The 19,031-nt window shown below is 38.7% G+C and overlaps 1 protein-coding gene across 5 annotated transcripts in view; it reads left to right on the top strand.

Annotated features, from left to right (window-relative positions):
- The window catches only part of MAP3K4 (mitogen-activated protein kinase kinase kinase 4), a 67,747-nt gene that overhangs the window by 45,263 nt on the left and 3,453 nt on the right, over positions 1 to 19,031 (top strand). For 4 of the 5 annotated variants that reach the window (XM_082302955.1, XM_082302956.1, XM_082302957.1 and 1 more), the window contains 7 exons: positions 1,084 to 1,180; positions 5,893 to 5,993; positions 7,078 to 7,158; positions 8,435 to 8,626; positions 9,283 to 9,353; positions 11,518 to 11,634; positions 13,072 to 13,231. In XM_082302955.1, coding sequence (XP_082159081.1) covers positions 1,084 to 1,180; positions 5,893 to 5,993; positions 7,078 to 7,158; positions 8,435 to 8,626; positions 9,283 to 9,353; positions 11,518 to 11,634; positions 13,072 to 13,231 — 819 coding nt within the window. Of the gene's footprint in view, positions 1 to 1,083; positions 1,181 to 5,892; positions 5,994 to 7,077; positions 7,159 to 8,434; positions 8,627 to 9,282; positions 9,354 to 11,517; positions 11,635 to 13,071; positions 13,232 to 14,121; positions 14,221 to 19,031 lie in introns of those variants that run through there. The other variant, XM_082302958.1, reaches the window with a different exon arrangement.

The following is a 19,031-nucleotide window of genomic DNA, read 5'->3' on the forward strand; positions in this document are numbered from 1 at the left end:
AACATAAACTGTATGCTGGCTACAGATCTTGCAGATACCCATTCCTATCTCCTGATTAGGAGAAAAATTAGACTTCCCAGTTACATTTGCATACCACTTTGAAGGACTTAAACCCACTGTGGTCTTTACCCCTTTTCCCAAAGCTAACGATCCAGCTTTGTTCATGCTGCTGCCTCTAAACACGTATCTGTGTATCTCCTGGTGTTTTATCTTTGCTTTATGAAACAGCCTGTGTCTATCTGGGTGGGTTAGGATCTGCCCTTTGGGTGTCCTGCTAGCGTATTTGCCAATTACAGCAGGACAACCAACACCTGGCCCTGCTGGCATCTTTTGCTTGCCCTCGTAGTGCAAACAAGGCAGAAACTGAGCTCACTGAGAGGAACCTAGCCTGGGAGAAAGTGCTGACTAATGGTTTGGTGGGCAACCAGCTGTCTTTAGATGTGACTGCCACAGTATTTTTCTTACTAATTAAGGATGAGTTGAGGGCAGACGGTGCACACTGCTCTTGGAGGCACTGAATTAGGCATAAAGACAGTGACTACTCATTTAGGTTTTGCCCTGTCCATTTGTACCACTTCCTTGGGGCAGACTGTCATGGAGGGCATTAGTATGGGTAAAACTGTCATATGTGGGTTTTATCCACAGCTTAATTTGCTTTCCATTATTGTCTGAGAAAGCTCAATTCTTATGCAAAGGAAACACAATAATGCTGTTTGGTTTTCTAATTATTATTTGGTTTGTTAATGTTTGTTTTTGCAATAAGATAAATTAATGTGTGAAGTAGAAATAATGAAGTAGTTTTTATGAAGTACGTACACATTTTCTAATTGCTCGTTTTTAACTATCTGGAGATTTTAATTATTTTATGGATGAGTTAAATAATACAATAATATGAAAAGTGTTAATATACATGATTTATTTAAAGTTGAAATAATTTGTATTTTTCCTAAAGGATAAGAAAATACATGCCAGTTCACACTTAACTCTGTAAATAGGAATTTGTTTTAATTCTGTGTCTTGAAATGGCCCTAACAGAGTTCTTTCTGACATCTGAGTACATGTGACCTGTTTTTATGTTTGCAGCTGTTCATCGAAACAGTCCCCGTCCTGTAAAAGTGCCTCGGTGCCATAGTGATCCACCAAATCCTCATCTCATCATCCCCACGCCTGAAGGCTTCAGGTATTTAGCATTAATACGGCATTTTAAACTGTTTTATCCTCTCCTGGCTATGCTGAATGTCAGTAATTGGAACACCTTTTCTTTCCCTTTGAGGGCAAAGCAGCTAGGAAAAATTAGCATGTAAGTGATGCAGATTTTATTGATGTGCTTTTAAGGACAATACAAGTTTCCTATTCTTGCTGCTTGCCCACCCCACTTTCTGTTGGTGCATGCGTTCTCACTTTGAACTCATTCTTTATCCCCTTTATCTTTCCTGAAACCAGTGTTTCAATGTAAAAAGCTTTAATTCAGTGAAAACTGCTCGTTAACAAGACTTTTATTTCCTTCCCCACTTTGAATGCCTGCCTAAGTTCCTGTGGCAGTGCTTTCTGTAGTTTATATACCTGGAACTTAAAAATGTAGCATTCTGAAATATGGTGGCATTTCTGCGTCATTACCAACCTGCTGTGAATAAGTCTAAAACAGTGGTTCTTTCCTCCTGCCTTCAAAAGAGTTGACATGAGAATTAATGCAAAAATAGGTTAAAAAGAGTTCAAAATAAACATCACCATGCATAATTTTACACAGAGGGCCCTATTTTTCAAGAATGTGACAACAGTGAGAAACTCCACAGTTGACTTGTTTTTCAGAAGTCACTTAGCTGTTGGCAGAAACTAATGCTGTTCTAAAGATTTGAAGATTTTTATTTTGAGGATTATTATTGCTGTACACACTGGCAACCCACAAAGCTTCTGAGACCCAGAGTTATTCCACATAAAAATCTTTATGTAATTGAAAAACTTCTAAAATCAGGCATCATTATACACGCTTCAATATTTTGTTTCTAAAACAAACTTTCAACTCCATACATTTTTTTCTTAACTGTTTCCTGAAGTTTTTCTTCTTGCCACAGCACGCGGAGTGTCCCTTGCGATGCGCGGAGCCATGGCAGTGTTGCTGTCAGTCGCCCCGCTCCCGTTGGGAGCGACTCAGGCCAGCCCAAATCTCTCAGCAGTGCAAATGAGACCAGGTAGCTCCGCTCCGTGACGTAGCAGACTCATCCTACCTACATCACCCACATAACTGTTTCCACATACATCCTAATAGATCGTTTGCACCGTGCTCTTCCCTCCCATCATGTCTTCCACTGGCTCCTTCATTCATGTTTGACTTGAGCAAAATCATGTGTCTTAGAAATTGATGATGAGGCCACTTTCAGATTCAAAATGCCTGAACAATGTGGTAGTTAAAGCATGCAGTTCTAACGTAGATTACACATTTGCTCATTAAAATGTCCATGAAATGAACATACGCCAGTCAGCTCATTGGTATAGCTTTAGTAAATAATCAGTACTGGTAACTAACACTTAGAATCATAGAATCACTTTCACCAAGATAACTGTAAGATACAACTAAGCACAAGGATTTTCATTTTTTTCATGTTAGTGAACAGTTTTGGTATTGTTTTTGTCCATCATAAATGTTTTGAAATACTATATAGTGGCAACTGCAAAATTAAACACATGAGATTTTTAAAAAAATTATTTCTTGCTACACCTTTGGCTTCTTAGGGTGGTGCAGAATGAACTTAGTACAAAAGAAACTATTCTTGTATTAGGATATGTAACAGAAACCACTCCTGTATCATCACAAGTGACACTTCTTTTTTTTTTTTTTTGGCAGACCTATGTTAGTATCTTTCTTGTTTTTTGACCTTTGATTTGGCTGTTGTAATTTTAGGCTGTTGGTATTTCTTCTTCCCATATTACAGTCAGACCACTGACGTGTCTCCCTATTTTATTTTACCTTTTTTTCCCGTGCACCCCAGACTGCGAAAAGCGTGCTCTTAACACAGTGGTGTTACCTTATGGTTTAAAAATAGCTTTTTGGATTCTTATTTCTACTGCAGAGTACTGAAAGTTCTCTGGGGCAGAAATTCATATGAATGGATACACGTATACTACTATATCACACAGCTGGTAGAGAAAAAATAGAGGTGGTGAAGGAACAACAGATTGATGGTGACCAAAGTGAAATTGATATGACTCGATTATGAATTGTTTTGTAATAAATAATTTTCAACTGTGAGCCAGCAAACCATCATAGTTTGATGTGTTATCAGATGCATAGCAGAAGCATGCATTAAGCTGTTAAGAGGGAAGTAAATTGCCACTTTTCATATGCAATCTTTTCTGCAAGTTTTTTCAGTTTCTTTTTATTACAAAATGTGATTTGCACCTTTTACAGTAGCCTCCAGATGTATAGCTTATGAATCTAGGCCTTTTTTTGGTTGAAAATACATCTTGAAATTGTTGTCATTCAAACATAGACATTATTTATCCTTCTTGCCTCTGTTTTAAGCCCCCTCATGAAAAAGACAGAGTAGGCAGTAGTCTGCAGCATTTGAATAGCCCTTTCAAGAAGTAACATTCTAGAGAATTTTCACTGAGAGGTTCTGGTAGCTTTATAAGCTGACAGTGGGGTGGATAATTAGTGTTTTTTGAAGACTTGTATTTTTCTTAGAGTTCTCTTCTTTTATTTTTCTGATGGTTGTTCATAAAATATCCCATGATCTTGGTTTTTCTTATGCACTGTCTGGATTTTTAAGTAGCATTTAATACCTTATATGAGCTAGGAATAATTTGAAGAAAAAATTTATGAAAGCAGAGACAGAGTTCTGTAGGCTGCTGGGTTTTTTTTAGGGGTTTTGTTTATTGAGGAAGGCAAAATGTAATACATTTCTACAATTTTCTTTTTTTTGTTCTACTGTAGTTAAAAGAAAGTTGCAAACTTTGATGAATTGCAGTCTTAATTATGAATTTCTTTTATTTGTGCTCCAAAAGAGAAATGGAGTCTTTTGGATCGATGAAGTGTTTTGTGGTTTTGCAAAGTGTGGAGTCCAGTGCTGGAATAGCACAAAGACAGAAACTTTGTATGGAAAAGTTGAAAGTAGGAACTTTGTAAATCAATTGTACTAGGCAGTGCATAGTGTACAAATGCCACCATAGTTCTAGTGAAGTTTTTCGTAACAACAACAACCAAAAGAAAAATAGTCAATATAATATAAAAATTCAAAGCACCAGTACCTGGCTGTTTACATTGAGCTTTCTGATATTTATACATTTACACTAGGTTCACACTAATAACTTACATAGATGTTCAATTTATGAGCTAACTGAGTTATTATTCATCATTTTATTATTTATCTAGGGCTGGAGCCAAAAATTATCAAGCATTCTTGTCTTTTACTGTAATTTTTGCCTAATAATGTGCATCCAGACTTTCTGGATCAGTAAAAGGTGTGGGTGCCTAAGATGGGCCTGAAATGGGGTTTAGGCACCTGCATTCAAAGCTGTGATGCTTAGGGTCCTCTGTTCAGTTGCTGCCTCATTTTAGAGGTGGTGTAGCTTTGCTTGGTTTTAAGCATTTTGTACATCAGGAATTGTTGCTTTGTATATGCTGAGAGCCACCTTCGCCTTCTTGCTCATTAAAACTTCGACTTCCTGAAGAATAATGGGGATTTGCACTAGTTTACTTTCAGTTCCTGCTCAAACTTACAAAATCTAGTGGGGAAGTAGAAGGAAGTGCAAAGCAAACATCATATAGAGAACATTTGCAAGAGAATAGGTTGTTTACATTTTTGGCTTCTGTTCTCAAGGTCGTTGTTTTTGTTCTCTTTTTCTTTTTTTTTTTAAACTCTTCTTAGGTAATAATCAGATACAATTTGGCAACAACTTTAGGACTGTAGTGTAGTCCTCTCATGGGTGTGCATACACCTTGTGAAGCCAGTTATCTTTCATCTTTTTGTAGTTGTTAGCTTTCAGTAAAGGATTTAACAATGTTGCCCACTTATCAGTAATGTTTAGCTCATACCTCTAAAGCATTATGTTTAAGGAGAGATCAGTCACAATTCTTCCCCATCAGACTTTAAAAATTGAAAGGGAGCCTTGCCCAAAAGGGAGTTAATAGTAGAAAGACTTCCACAAGGAATTTATGTCTCTAAAACATAAGTGGACTAATTGTTGTCTAGGGCTGGAGGAAGGTGCCTGAAGACCTAATAATTTAAGTCTTGTTTCTCTTAGTATTTTTTGCCTTTCTCTCCAGCCTTCTTATTCATCTGGCTCTTACTCTGAGGCATCTGATTCCACTCTGTGCTGTCTGGACAAACTGGGGCCTCCAAGCGATCAGGCTGCTGTCATTTAACAGTGTCCTTCCTGTCAACCAGCTTGTGTTTCTTCCCACTGGTTCTGACTTAATGACTATGGACTATGACTGCATTTGCAGTGCACTAGGCACATATGAATTCAGTTACTATCTTTCATCTGATGATGTGGCTCACATTATCACCCAGCTGAATCACTTCTGATTGTATATCCAACTCTGGCACAAGCTGTATCCTGCAGCAGCTGTCTTAGTAGTAGGTTACAAGTCATGAAAATGGATTCTGTTGCTATGGGCAAGAAACAGTTTGAAGTAGTTTATGCTTTGGAAGCTTAGGTCTTTTTCATAGAGCAGCATAACTAAAATCATATAAAAAGTCTTCATTTTGGGGGCAAAATAGCATAGAGAGGGTGTTCTGTTTACCTTTCAGCATCAGTTTTTCTTTCATGTTGCTTTCATGGTTCGTATCCTAGGCTTCAGAGGTTCTGTCTCTTAAAAATTGCAGTTAAATTAGCATTGCACTAAATAAATACTAATGACAAGTTAATTAGTATGATGGCTCTTTTTAACAGGGGTTCCAGTGTCCCTGAAAATGATCGACTTGCTTCAATAGCAGCTGAATTGCAGTTCAGATCCCTTAGTCGTCACTCCAGTCCCACTGAAGAGCGAGAAGGTGATTGTCACAGTAACAAATTGTGACCTAGATGTGCAGATGCTTTATGTCATTAACACATTTCTCTCTGTTCCCAGTTCTTACCCTTTCCAAAAATTTTTTTCACCTCATCTCATTCCGAAATCTTAGATTTTTAACGTGTAGGCTTATATGGTCAGAGTAAGCCCTTCTGTTTTCAGACATACCCACTATTCTCTTGCCATTCATATTGTTTCTGAATTATATCTGAAGGGATTTCCTGGTGCTGTTCTAAGTTCTAGTGTTCAAAATGAAATTAGTAATACGATTTCTGAATTATATACCCCATTTGATAGTAAATTTCAAAACACTGTTAATGAGGTATGAATTGGATCCATCAGGACAGTGAAGTGTTTTCTGTCCAGTTCTTTATCCCTGCAGTATTCATATTACAAATACTTGCTGTTATTTGAATCCTGGAAGAAGGGACAGGATGTGTCACTTGATGTCCTGATCAGGGCTTCTCCTTCAGGTTTCCCCAGCCCCTGTACATGTGGTATTTATTGCAACGAATACCTTGAAAGATTGATTGTGAAAATTAAAATGAAGTACAAAATCTGAAGCAAAATAGAATTGTTATTGTGGTCATCCACACTGGATTTCATAGAGAGAAATGCCTTAAAAAGGTGTGGGAGATTTTTTTTCATCTTTGTTAGTTTTTAAGCAAATGTTGAAAACATTGTCTGCCTCATGCTTATTCAATTTTTTTTTTTTTTTGTATCTGTATGAAAAGGAAGGTGGCTTAGGTTGGAATGCATACTAATCTTATTCTAAGGAACCTTAGAAAATTATTTTTCTACAGATATTTTGCATATTTGGTTCTGAGTGCCCTGGCAAAAGGTGCTCCCCTCAGTTGTGGAAGGAGATCTCTGTTTCTATATAAATGAAATTCTTTTTTATAATTTGTTTTCTAAAGAGAAGTTGATTTTGATTTCAAGAGCATATTTTTGCTCTACATGTAGGGTGTATTAGTCCTATATGTAAGATCTTAGCTTCTGCTGAATATAGTGACATAATCCTTAATAAGAGATAAAGCTACTTTGTGCTCACACTATTATTTCTCTAGAGCCATTGTATCCAAAAGGAGATTCAAGTGGTTCATCCCGGCGGAGTTGGGAGCTCAGAACGTTAATCAACCAGACCAAAGGTATGTGTTTAGGGTCACTGTAATGTAATGTCTGTTAAATTGTACTGAAAGGTTGGATTTTATTGTGGATTGTGAAGAGGTTTTCACAGCTTTATACTCAGGACAAAAAATAAGCCCTCGTTGCAGGTATAGGATATTGCTAACAAAATCACAAGAAGATCTTTCCCCAAGGTGGGATTTTTCTTAATTTGGGTGTCTAATAGTGTGTGATCCCACAGTTTCCTAAATTGAAGGCTGTTGTTTCCTAAATTGAAGACCTCTTCTTCTCTGTCTTACTACTGATTTTCATGTAACCAAAAGTAACTTGATTACTTCGGACACTCCTGTACTGTTCGGATTGATACATGAAGCTTGTCTGCATGTATTGTGGCAGGGTAGAGCCTCATGAAAGATGAGAAAAACATTCTGTCACATTAGAAACTGGTCTCATTATGTGTCTTACACAGAACACAGGAGGAATTACAAATTCTCATTTTGAAATCTGGAAGTTGGAACATAAATACTGAAGGAATTTGAGTTTGTTTAAACTAAAAAAGAATGAGGGAAAACTTGAAAATTTCTAGAAGATTGCTGTAATGGGAACTGGTTTTACAGTCCACTGTGAATAAGACAAAGATTTTGTTTTGAAACTACAGCAAGGCATATTTAGTATAGAGGAAGTACTATTAATTATGGGTAGGGGAGTAGAATATATACTTTGGGAGTATCAGTATCTCTGTCCTTTGGAGACAGGAACAGGTTAGGCTACTGGTGCCAGCAGTGACAGGTGTATGATTTTTGTGCTTTACAAGGAGGGATGCACTAACACTGCCCTGAGATCTCTTTGGTCTCACTAGGATGCTGTTTCAAGACAAGACTTGAGAGCTGGAGTTTCTAATACCTCTAAATCTTTGAAATAACAGATGCCATGAGTCTTTGAAGAAACCTCTCATAATTCTGTAGAAAAAAACCTTAACTGTCCTTCTTTCCTTAGTGCTTTTATGACCCTGTTTCCACAATCAGAAGTTAGTTACAGGTCAAATGCAAACAAGTGTGTTGCATTTCATAAATGTGATTTCCTTGAATCAAGTAAAAGATGATTAGTAAAGTACCACTGTTCTCATTTTACTTTAGTTTCATATGTGATTGTTAAAATGTCTTATTCTTTTCCTACATCTTAATTAGACTCACAGAATAGTTTTCTTTTAACTCTGGTCACTTCATGTGTTATCAAAAGGTAACAAAATGTAACAGCGAATATTTCTCAATCAAGGAAATTGTTCATCACTCTTTTTAGATACTGCTTCCAAGCAAGCCCCGATGGAAGCTGTTCAAAAGTCTGTTCAGTTGTTTGAAGAAAGGAGATACAGAGAGATGAGAAGGAAGAACATCATTGGCCAAGTTTGTGACACACCGAAATCTTATGATAATGTCATGCACGTAGGTTTGAGAAAAGTGACTTTCAAGTGGCAGAGAGGAAACAAAATTGGTATGTTCTTTATACTTTTGTTTATCTAGCTAAATACCAAACTTAGTATTCGTGAAGGAAATCAAAGACTCTCTTTAAAAATCTTGGGTCTCTGCATAGGTATTACCAGCTTTACTGAAATCAAAATGTTAAAATACAACATACTGTTGCAGCTAGGATTTTCTTAATGTAGCACTTCACTGAAGTTTTCGTTGGTCAAATAACAGAAAACGAGGAGAAGGATTTGGTTAGGACAATTATGTAGGCATGATCTTGTGACATCTGCGTGTGCTTAACTTTATAAAATGTTTGAGTTCTACATTCGGAAGAACCAGAAATGGAAATGAGTTCAAACTCTGGGATTTAATTCACCAATCTTATTGTTTCCCCCATATGATCACTTTTTTACTCTCTGGTTTGGGATTCTGGGGGAAAACCTATGTTCTTGAGAAGTTTTCTTTCAGGTCAGCAGATTAATGTTTTTACTTATTCAGCTTGAATTCAGGGCTATGAATGTAGCATTAAGTGTTACAGTTAAAAGCTACTTGGAGTTTTAAATTAAAAGAAAGGTAAAAAGCATTGGCAAGCTGCTTTCAGTGATGTTTCCTCATTGCAGTTGATGTACCTGTTGCTTGTTGAAGGTAGTGTACTGAATTTGCCTTACTCTAACTTTGCAGGTGAAGGCCAGTATGGGAAGGTCTATACCTGTATCAGTGTTGACACTGGAGAGCTGATGGCTATGAAGGAAGTGAGTACTGTGTCTACAAGAATCTCGGCTGCCCTTGTTTTTTTCTAAACCAAATGTGGGTGATGTAGCAGGCATTGAGGGTTTCTGCACACTGCTGCTAGCTAATGGGGGAAGGATGGGAAGACAAATTGTGTCTTCATGTAGCCACAGCTGCTGTTAGCACTTTTTCCTCCTCAAGTTGGTTTTCAGTTTATAAGTTTCAATTTAAATGTCTGTAAAATGGATGATTTTTTTTTTTTTTGGTAATCTCGTAGGGTGATTGTGAACTTAAATGAATTCTTGTTTAATATATGTGAGCTTCCATTAAGAGATCTTAAATGATTTTGAAAGATTATTGAAAACTGCACACAAATGTATATTTTACTTCATAGTGTTTTGTTTCACATTTTATTACTTTTCTGCTCATTCCTTAGAGTAAAGATAGGAAGTGTGATATCAGATGTTTTTCAGCTTCTCCCGTAGTGTGAGCTAGGTTGAGTCACAAAACTGCTAACTAGGTGGGTACAGAAATCTAGTTTTCAGGATAGGAGTAAGTGAAGCTGTGTAGGCGTAGAGATCTGTTTCCCCTACAACACCTTGTGGTTGTTTTTCTTCTAAATTATTGTTTAGTTTTAATGCATTTCCGCATCTTTACACAACTGCAGGCATTATCTGTTCACAGCAGTTACTGTGGCAGCCGTTGGATGTTGCAGCAGCTACATTTTACGTGCCAGTTCTTACACACACAATACATCTGTGATCTCCAAGGTGTGGAAAAGCAAGACTGGGCTTGTGCTTAACTTCTTGTACCATACTCGTTCCCTGACTAATACCAGCACTTGAAATTTGCTGTTGTTACATTTTTTCTCCTGATGAAATAAGATTTTTCCCCCCCTCCCATCAGTAACACTCTGTTTCTGTAATTCAAAGTTGCTTTCTAGATGCAGGTGCTGTTTACAGATTAGCATGTATGTGCTCTTTAGCAGAAGCTGAAGTAAGCTCATAAATAGATCCTGTTTGACAGATGTTTGTTTCACTAGGCTTGAATGCAAACTACTTGCAACTTCCAAATAAAAGGCCTTTCTGGATTTCTTTAAGAATGACTTGGGGGAAGATAGATTGATTTTTTAAAAAATTAGTTAAGAACACTGCATTCCCCTGCCCTTGCACCAAGATTTCTTCACACTGTTACCTCAACCACAGTGTCATTAAAATGACTTCAAATTATGGTGGTCAGGCTTACTACAAATACACAGTATTGCAACTATGCATTAGGGAATATGTAAAATACTTAAATAATATTGTCACCTTTTTTAATCTTCATGTATTTAATTTTACCACTGTTTGAATACAAACTGTATCCTGGAATTGTTACACAGAACATAACAATCATAACTTCCTAGCAACTGAAGGCAAAATATGTGCATTTATTTCTTTAGCAGTTGTCCTGCACTCAAATAATGAAGCTTCTACTTTCTAACAATATGGTAAAAGTAGCATCTTCCATAACTTGCTATTCATCTTGCTTATCTTTGTGTGGTTAGAAGCTTTAAATCAGTTTTTCAGAACACCGATAATGTTTTTCCTCATTGAACAGTCCATCACAGCATATTGTAGGAGAAGTAATGAAAACCTGTTTCTTTCATTAAAACCTTTGATTGTATTTGTTCCATGCCACACCTTTTCCTTGCAGCTGCTTTGTTCTCAGTGAAAAAAGCTCTCAAAGAGATCCCTTAGACTCTCAGGTGATGAAGTACCTGGCAAATAGTCTTTGTTGAATGATAGCTCTCTCTGACATTGCTTTTAGATTCTCTTGTATTGTGTCTGTCTACCACACTTAAGCTAGAAGGCAAGCACAGAAGAGATAGATATTTGTGCACACGTGTGTATTTACACAGTTAAGTAACAGCATTTTGCTCTTACAAAGTTTATAAATCATCATAGTTGTAGGTAATTTTCCAGAAATAGCTTAATGTGCTTTATTTGTTTCAGTTTGGATGAAACAAACCATCAGAGGATGGAGAGGGGTATTCTGGAGCTTTTTGTGTGATGATGCTATTTAACAACAGCAACAACAATACAAAAAGAGCTTTTTGTTGTGTTTGAGTTCAGGATGGGTTGTTTGCTTTTTTTGTTCGTTATTAATTTGAAATATCAGCAAAATAATGACACATCTTTCTTGCAGATAAGATTTCAACCTAATGATCACAAAACCATCAAAGAAACAGCTGATGAACTGAAGATTTTTGAAGGCATCAAACACCCTAATCTGGTTCGTTATTTTGGTGTGGAGCTCCACAGGGTAAGAAAACATAAATTATTGGGGCTTTTTTATAAGGCAAAGAGAAAATTTTAAGAAGCTTTGCATTATTGGAGGTTTTTACATGAGAACATTTTAGTTAATCTTGTCTGGTTATCTCTGTGAATAGCAGTGTGTCTTTTTTCCTCTGGATATTGAGGTCTCTGAAACATAATTTGGACTTTTTGGAACTGGTACATAAACAGAGAAGGCTTAAAATAAGTGAATAGAGTGAGTAATGCTGGAACTATTCTATGCTGCTACTCTGTTGAACTGGTCTAAAAGCAAGTTATATCATATATGGTATGGTAACTTCTGTATGTAGATGAAGACTAGACAGGCTAAAACCTGTCCCTGTTAGCAGCAAAGGTTGTACTTGTATCATGTTGATTCCTGGAAAAATTTTGTGCTGGCATTTAAATCTTGATGCCAGACAAGTACTGGAATTCAGCTAGCATCTCTTCAGAAGGAAAAAGCAAGTTTTCTTCCTTGAGCAGCAGAACTAATGAAATGTATTTTTCTATGGACTTGGATTCCAGAGTTGTGTGCTGAGATATCCAGCTTTCTATTACTCTCTGCTTCCCACAAGCTCTTCCCACTTGTGAGTCTCAAGTCCTGATGTCTTGCTGGAAAGTGCTGCTTGGATTTGACTGATTTGCTCAATATGGAATAAGTTGTTTGGTGACCCATTGCTGGTTTAGAAGGGGACATAGGCTGCTTTCTGCATTTCTCTACTTGGAGACACAAATTTGGGTGTCTGTGGCACTGGGTCATGGATTTCTCGGACTAGTTTCTAAGAGCTTTGTGTCTTGCCATCTTTTCATATTAATTCAGCCTGGCTGAAATCAGCTGGGCTTGAAGACAGAGTGGGAGCAGAAACCTAATTTTTCCTTAAAGTGAGTTAGAGTTGGCATGGTTGTTCAAGCCACCGCAAAGAACAAAAAACTTGTCCATCCCAAGTTATCAACACATGATACTGCAGGAAGTGGCACAGAGAGAGGGGATAAAAAACAAGCCCAAAACATCATTTTGTGCCTTTTTTTCCCCTCCTCTAAATAAGCAAAGATCTGTTTACATTTCTGTGTAATATGCCTGCAAGATCTCTGAAGTGTCTTTTGGTTGATGCCAAAGCACTGTATTTTTATACCACCAAGTAGTATCAGTTATATCTAAATGATGCAGATAGATAGGCATGTAGCAGAGCATTTCCTAGCTGTGCAATAGAATATGTTAGGTTGCAGCATGCTAGAGAGAATAGAGTTCTGAAGAGATGATTTATTAGATATTTTATGGTAAGTGATACTTTAATTAAGATATTACATGATACCTTTATTACTCATTTCATGAACAATGAAGCATGTAAGGAAAACTATATCTTAATTCAGTGTTTAAAGTATAAAAAATGACACCCAATGAAATCTGGTTTGGTTTCCACAACAGGAAGAAATGTACATCTTCATGGAGTACTGTGATGAGGGCACTCTGGAGGAGGTATCAAAACTGGGCCTTCAGGAGCATGTCATTAGGCTCTACTCAAAGCAGATCACGATTGCTATCAATGTACTACATGAACATGGTATTGTTCATCGAGACATTAAAGGTAATGTTAACCAAAAAGGTCATGTTGTTGTTTCAGTGTGGTAGATGAGAGCAGGGGGAAGGATGGGGGGGGATGTATTTGCATATTTAGTGTGCATTATCTATGCAGCCATTATTTGTATAAAGCCTTCCATTAACTTTTCAGTTTACAAGTTATTGGCTAGTTTCATGCTTTTTCTTTTAAGTGTAGATCGTAAAAAACACTCACAATTGTCATTTCAAACTCATAATTTTTGCCCATGATTTATATAGTTTTTTTAGAGGTTGTTAAGATTACTGGGGTTTTATCTAAACTCAATTATTAGTCCTTGCATTTTTAGTAATAATGTACTGAGTTATGTAATACTGTTTTCCTTCTTGTTTGTGCAAACAAGTGGTGTTTTCTGGAGCTGACAGGCAGTGTACAGTGCTAGAGTTGTGCATCAGAACTTTTCCTTGTGATTCCATTTTCCTGAAGAGTTTTAGAATTTCGGATGAATGGCTGATTAAACTTAGTAACAAAACCATTGTTAAAAGAACTTATTTTAGGATACCCCTTTATCTAGTGGTTTTTTTCCATACATATATCTTCTCATGCCTGGCTGTCAGCATTTGCTTACATAATTAGCAGACTGAAACTACAGTAACCAAAGGGGGGTTGGGTTTGGCTTTTAAGATATCCAGTGTCAGTCCTCATTTCAGGTTCATTTTTCTTTTTCTGCGCCTTCCAACAACATCCTCCATGCCTGGTTATCTTGGTTTTGTTAGTCTGGCATATTTGGCTCACCGATGGCAGGAAACTTAGGTGAAGGTAGGGGAAGCAATGCTCACAATATGCCCTGTGAATGCTCATTTTGTGACAAGGCAGTGCAACCCAACGATGCTGGGTTTCTATGTCCCTCTTGCTCACAGGGTTTTGAATCACCGCAGCAGTGTAGGAGGTTCCCAGTTGCTCTTGGTCCTTTGGCCTCGTGCTTCTCATTTGGGAAAAGAACTATCTACGATCCAGAGGCCTTCCACCCAGGTAGGCCACTCTTGAGTCAGTTTTGGCTTTTTTTTTCCTAGAAACACTTTCCCTCACTCCCATTCCCCAGCAATCTTACCTTTTCTGGTTCTCCTTCCTCACCAAAGGTTTCTCTCCAGTTGTGGATTTCCCTTTGTGTTTTTCACAGTTCTCTCCTTGCCCTTTTCTTGATCATTCCTTGTCCAGGTTCTGCTTAGCTGGATTATGCTCTCCTGGAAGCTCGTTGTGATCAAAATCCAAGGCTGGCTGACAGGGATTTCTTTTGTGCTGCTCAGTGTCATTGCTGATATCTGGATATGTTTCCAAATAGGTCTTCTGCTCTTCAGGGAAATGCATGGAGTGAGAAAAGCTGTTTAACAGAACTGTAACGTTGTGTTATCTGAGGGCATTTCTGTCACAACAGGTTCCTTACATCAAATGTTGGGGTGTTTCTTGAGAGTAACAGAAGGTCACTGCAGGCACATCTGTGTATAGACCTTCCTGAAACTCCATGGCAGAATATAAAGACAGACCACAGAGGTTATATTTATAAAGGTTACCTGATGCATTGCATTCACTGCAATTTTGCTCATTGACTTCTTTTATGCTAACATTGCATCCCCAAGTTTTCAGGCTAACAGCAGTAAAGAACACTCTAATTTTAATTTTATCTCTCATGTAGATTGGTACTCTTATTTTTCTGATAGGGAAAAATGACATTCAGACTGTTAAAACTGCTTTCCTATAAAAACCTCGCTGTCAGATCATACTAGATCTCTCAGGGCCAGTTTGCTGAACATCACTGTGGATCTATTTCTTTTAGCAGCAGATAAGCAAATCTTATAACGATTGTTTATCTGTATCCTGGAAGACACCTGTACTCAGTGTCTTCAAGTACCTTGTGCCCAAAAATAGACTTTTGGTTAACAGTGTTCCCTTGTCCCACTGTTGTCTTTCAGATGCTATTATGGCATCCAGCTCTATGAGGGTAAAAGACAAAGCAAGATGCAGCTGCCAAAAATGTTTTTCAGCCTGTGGTGGTGAGGGCAGATGGAGGGTTGTGTTGGCTGGTTGTTATGTTTGGCTGCACTGCTTTTGCTTAGTCTGCGTCATTGTGAAAAGTAGGTGGTGCAGGTATGTAGTACGAGGTAGTCTCTTGTGACACTCTTTTAATTTCTCTTCTGGGTATTGAATTTTAATTCCTGTGGCTAAGCCCAGTTTTCTTGGTTAGAATTACTTAACTTTTTGTAAGGAAGCTGTTCTGGTCAGTGATGGAGAATGATGGAATATTTAATGCTGGAGGGAACCTGTGGACATCTCCGAGCCGTCTGTCCTAAACAGGGCCACCCTCAGTATCAGATCCAGTGTCAAATTAGATCAGATTGCTCAGGACATTGTTGAGGTGAGATACACATGTATCTCCAGGGATGGAGAGGCCCTATTCCAATGACTGACCTATCCCCACTGTGAAAAGCTTTTTCCTGATAGCTCCCTGGAATCTGCAGAGCTTGCTGTTGTGTCCATTGCTGCATAACCATTTCACAGTGTGCTTTTGAGGGAAAAGTCTGTTTCCACAGTCTTGCTATCCTCCCATTACACAGCTGAAACCAGCAATAAATCCCCCCCCCCACACACACTCCCCCGAGTATCCCTTCTTCAAGCGGAACAAACCCATCTTGCAGCCTTTCTTTGTAGGTCGGGTGCAGCCCTCTGAACATCTTGGTGCTGCTCTCCTGGGTTTGCTTCAGTGTGTCATTGTCTCTCTTGTGCTGGAGAGCCTAAAAACAAGAGACAGCACTCAAAGTGTGGTCTCACAAGTGCTGAATTGAGAGGAATTAATCAATGAGGCCTGATGGGTTCTCTTCAGGAGAGGGCATGCTCCTGAAGAGTGCTTGGATGAATACAGAAAATGAAAGGATTGTATCTGAAGCTTTAGTAATTCAAAAACCTGTGAATGAGATGCTCCATACGAAAAAGTCTTCATCAAACTGCTACTGTATTATTGTCTTCTTGTTAACCTTGTTGTTAGCTCAAAACTTCTGCCATCCTGCCTTCATGATGAGCACAAAGGAAGGAAGGTCGTTCAGCAAGAGATGGAAAACTCTGCAACAGGAGACTGTGGGCATGTGCCATGGCTCTCTAAAAGACTGAGAAAAAGAGTATGTGAAAGCTGATTTTCTCATCCAAGAGTAGCATTTGGCCTGCTTGTTTCTTGAATTAATTTGGCTGTTGCACTGCTTAAGCACTGGCTGTGGAATGTCTGAGCTGCCTCTTCTTCTGGAATTACAGCACAGCCTTTAGTGGGGCTTTTGGTGCTGCTCCATGGACCCATAGAATTTCCACCAAAACATCTGGACTATCATGCTAGTGCAGTTTTCACAGTTCTTACTATGGGGCTGATTTGGTAGAGGTACAGGGTGTGAAACTTGAGTTTAAATGCTTTAGGTTTTGGCTACCCTAGCAGGAGTGTGGCTTTTACTTGCTCTTTGCTGTGTGCCCAGGAGGACCTGTTGTGTCACAGCAGGAGGGCTGTGCACAGCTGGGCAACCTCCTGCCTCTGCCCAGTGCATGCAGTGACAATGCTTCAGACAGTGTATGTGTAAGGGGAGAAAAGGAACAGATGGTGGGGTGGTCCCTTTCTGCTGTTGTACTGATGGTCTTTGGTTTTATTTTGCCTATTAACCATGCAGATATGTAGGTATTCTGTTACACTCCCAGCAGTGTTAACTGTCAAAGGTAAAAAGCATCGGGCATCTTCAAAGTACTGCCCTCTTGTCTGCTCCTCTTACACGGGTCCTGCTGGATTCTGTGCAGGTTTCATTTAACAAGGAGACCCTTTTTAAAGACTCCTTCTGCAGTCTGGTCTTGGTTTCTGAACAAGCAGTTTACAAAACAGGCTCCAGCAACAGCACATCCGTGGAAGCTGACAGAAAGTGTCTGCAACATGAGTCTTCAAATGCTGTCTCTGTCTTCTTGGTGAAGCTTTGGTTCAGTGCTTTATTCCCTTTGACAGTTCCAAGTGCTTTCAGGAAAAGGGCTTGCAGGAGCTTTCATGGTAACACTTAGGCTAAATTGTCATTACTTTTTATTAAAAGGGACAAACTCTAGTTGAAAAGGCCTTGGAAGAAGGTTCTGAACTGTACTAAACTAAAATATCCCAGTAGCCTAAACTCAGTCAGAAGAGAGATTGTTGCACTTCAGCACTGCCAGGCTCCATCCACTGTAGTAGTTGAAAACCACTTTGTAGCCTTTTGTGAAATTTTCATGTTGCTTTCTTGAGGAATGGAAATACAAGTTTCCAAAACATCCTCGAAAAAGTGTTTGCTAGTGAGGACTGTTTTTCCTAAGCTCTTTGTGGAGGCTAAGTACGCCTGCTTCGTATCTGACAAGCAACTGCTTGAAACTGTTAGAAAAGCAGTTGACAGTAATTCAAAGGAAAAAGAAGCTGTCACTCTCCTAATGCATTGCCCAGATTTAGTGTCCCATCAAACAGCCTTCTTGTAGTGCTTTGTGTCTTTCTGGATCCTCCTTCATTCAGGAAGCTGAGGGATGGTCTACCCATCTCCATTAAACACACCTGTTCAGGGTGACTGTGAACATAGGTCCCACTGATGGCAAACTGCAGAATCCAGTGAAAGAATTCTGGAGTATGTGCAAGCATTTGAATGCCAGAAGTGGAAAACCACTGGACACAATGTACAGAAGAGTTGTATTCCCTGAACATTAATTCTTTCAGGACTTGTAAAAGCTACAGTAACTAAAGGTTGGAATTTAATTCTGTTAATAATTTTGGTCACCCATTAATTGCAGTTCTGTGTAATACCTCTTGGACTAAATAGTTACCAACTATTGTCAGAGTAGTCAGAGAGTCCTCTGAGAAATGGGCAGGGTTTTGGCATCATTGACCTGCACTGCCTTTTTTTGACTTGAGCTTTTTGAGGATTCTTTGTATTCTCTGTGAATATCTTGGGGATGCCCAACCAAGTGAATGGGAAAATTGTTATTAACCAAGACAACACAAAGGAGGAGCAGCCAAGAATTTCTGCACTGCTCAAGATGGAACACAAGTGAGAAACTGTGGAAGGTTCTATTGAGATGAGCCATTTTTGAATGAATCTTTCGTGTGACATGGGCAGACGCTATGTGTAGTGAAATCCTCAATATCTGCCTGCTCCTAGAGTAGGTGAGTAGTTTCGTTTTGTGCATACCATCCATCTTTCCTCCAGAAAGATCACAGCTGAAGCTCTATTTCTGCCAGCTGATACTTGCAACCTACTTGTGCTTTCATTGTCATACTTGTAGAATCCAGAATGTGGCCTGACATAAGGAGCTCCTTCTGCTCTACCTGTTTGCTGTTGCTGTCAACATGAGTATTTTGGCAGGATGTTGAATGAAAGAAAACCACAGGTTGTCAAAACCACTTGGCTTATTTTGCACTGTTGTGTTGAGCAACTGACTTGAAGCCATTTGCAGATTTCCCTTGGAGAGTTTGTAACTATGCTAGGGAAGTTTGTTCTAGTGCAAGCTGCCAGTATAGCCAGTTATTTTAATGGTAGTCCTCCTCCAAAAATTACTCAGGAAGTAAAGTGCAATGGAGTAGGCACTTGGTAGTATGTGTAATAAAAGGCTCTAAGCTCTGTTTTGCAAATCAGCTGTGACCACAGAGTCACTAAGGTTGGAAGACCTCCAAGATCGAGTCCAACCTTTGACTGACCACCACCATGTCAAACAACTAAACCATGGCACTGAGTGCCATGCCCAGTTTATCTTGAATACTTCCAGGGGCAGTGACTCCACCACCTCCCTGGGCAGCCTGGTT

Source organism: Coloeus monedula, assembly GCF_965178545.1.
Source record: "Coloeus monedula genome assembly, chromosome: 2".
Taxonomy (NCBI): domain Eukaryota; kingdom Metazoa; phylum Chordata; class Aves; order Passeriformes; family Corvidae; genus Coloeus; species Coloeus monedula.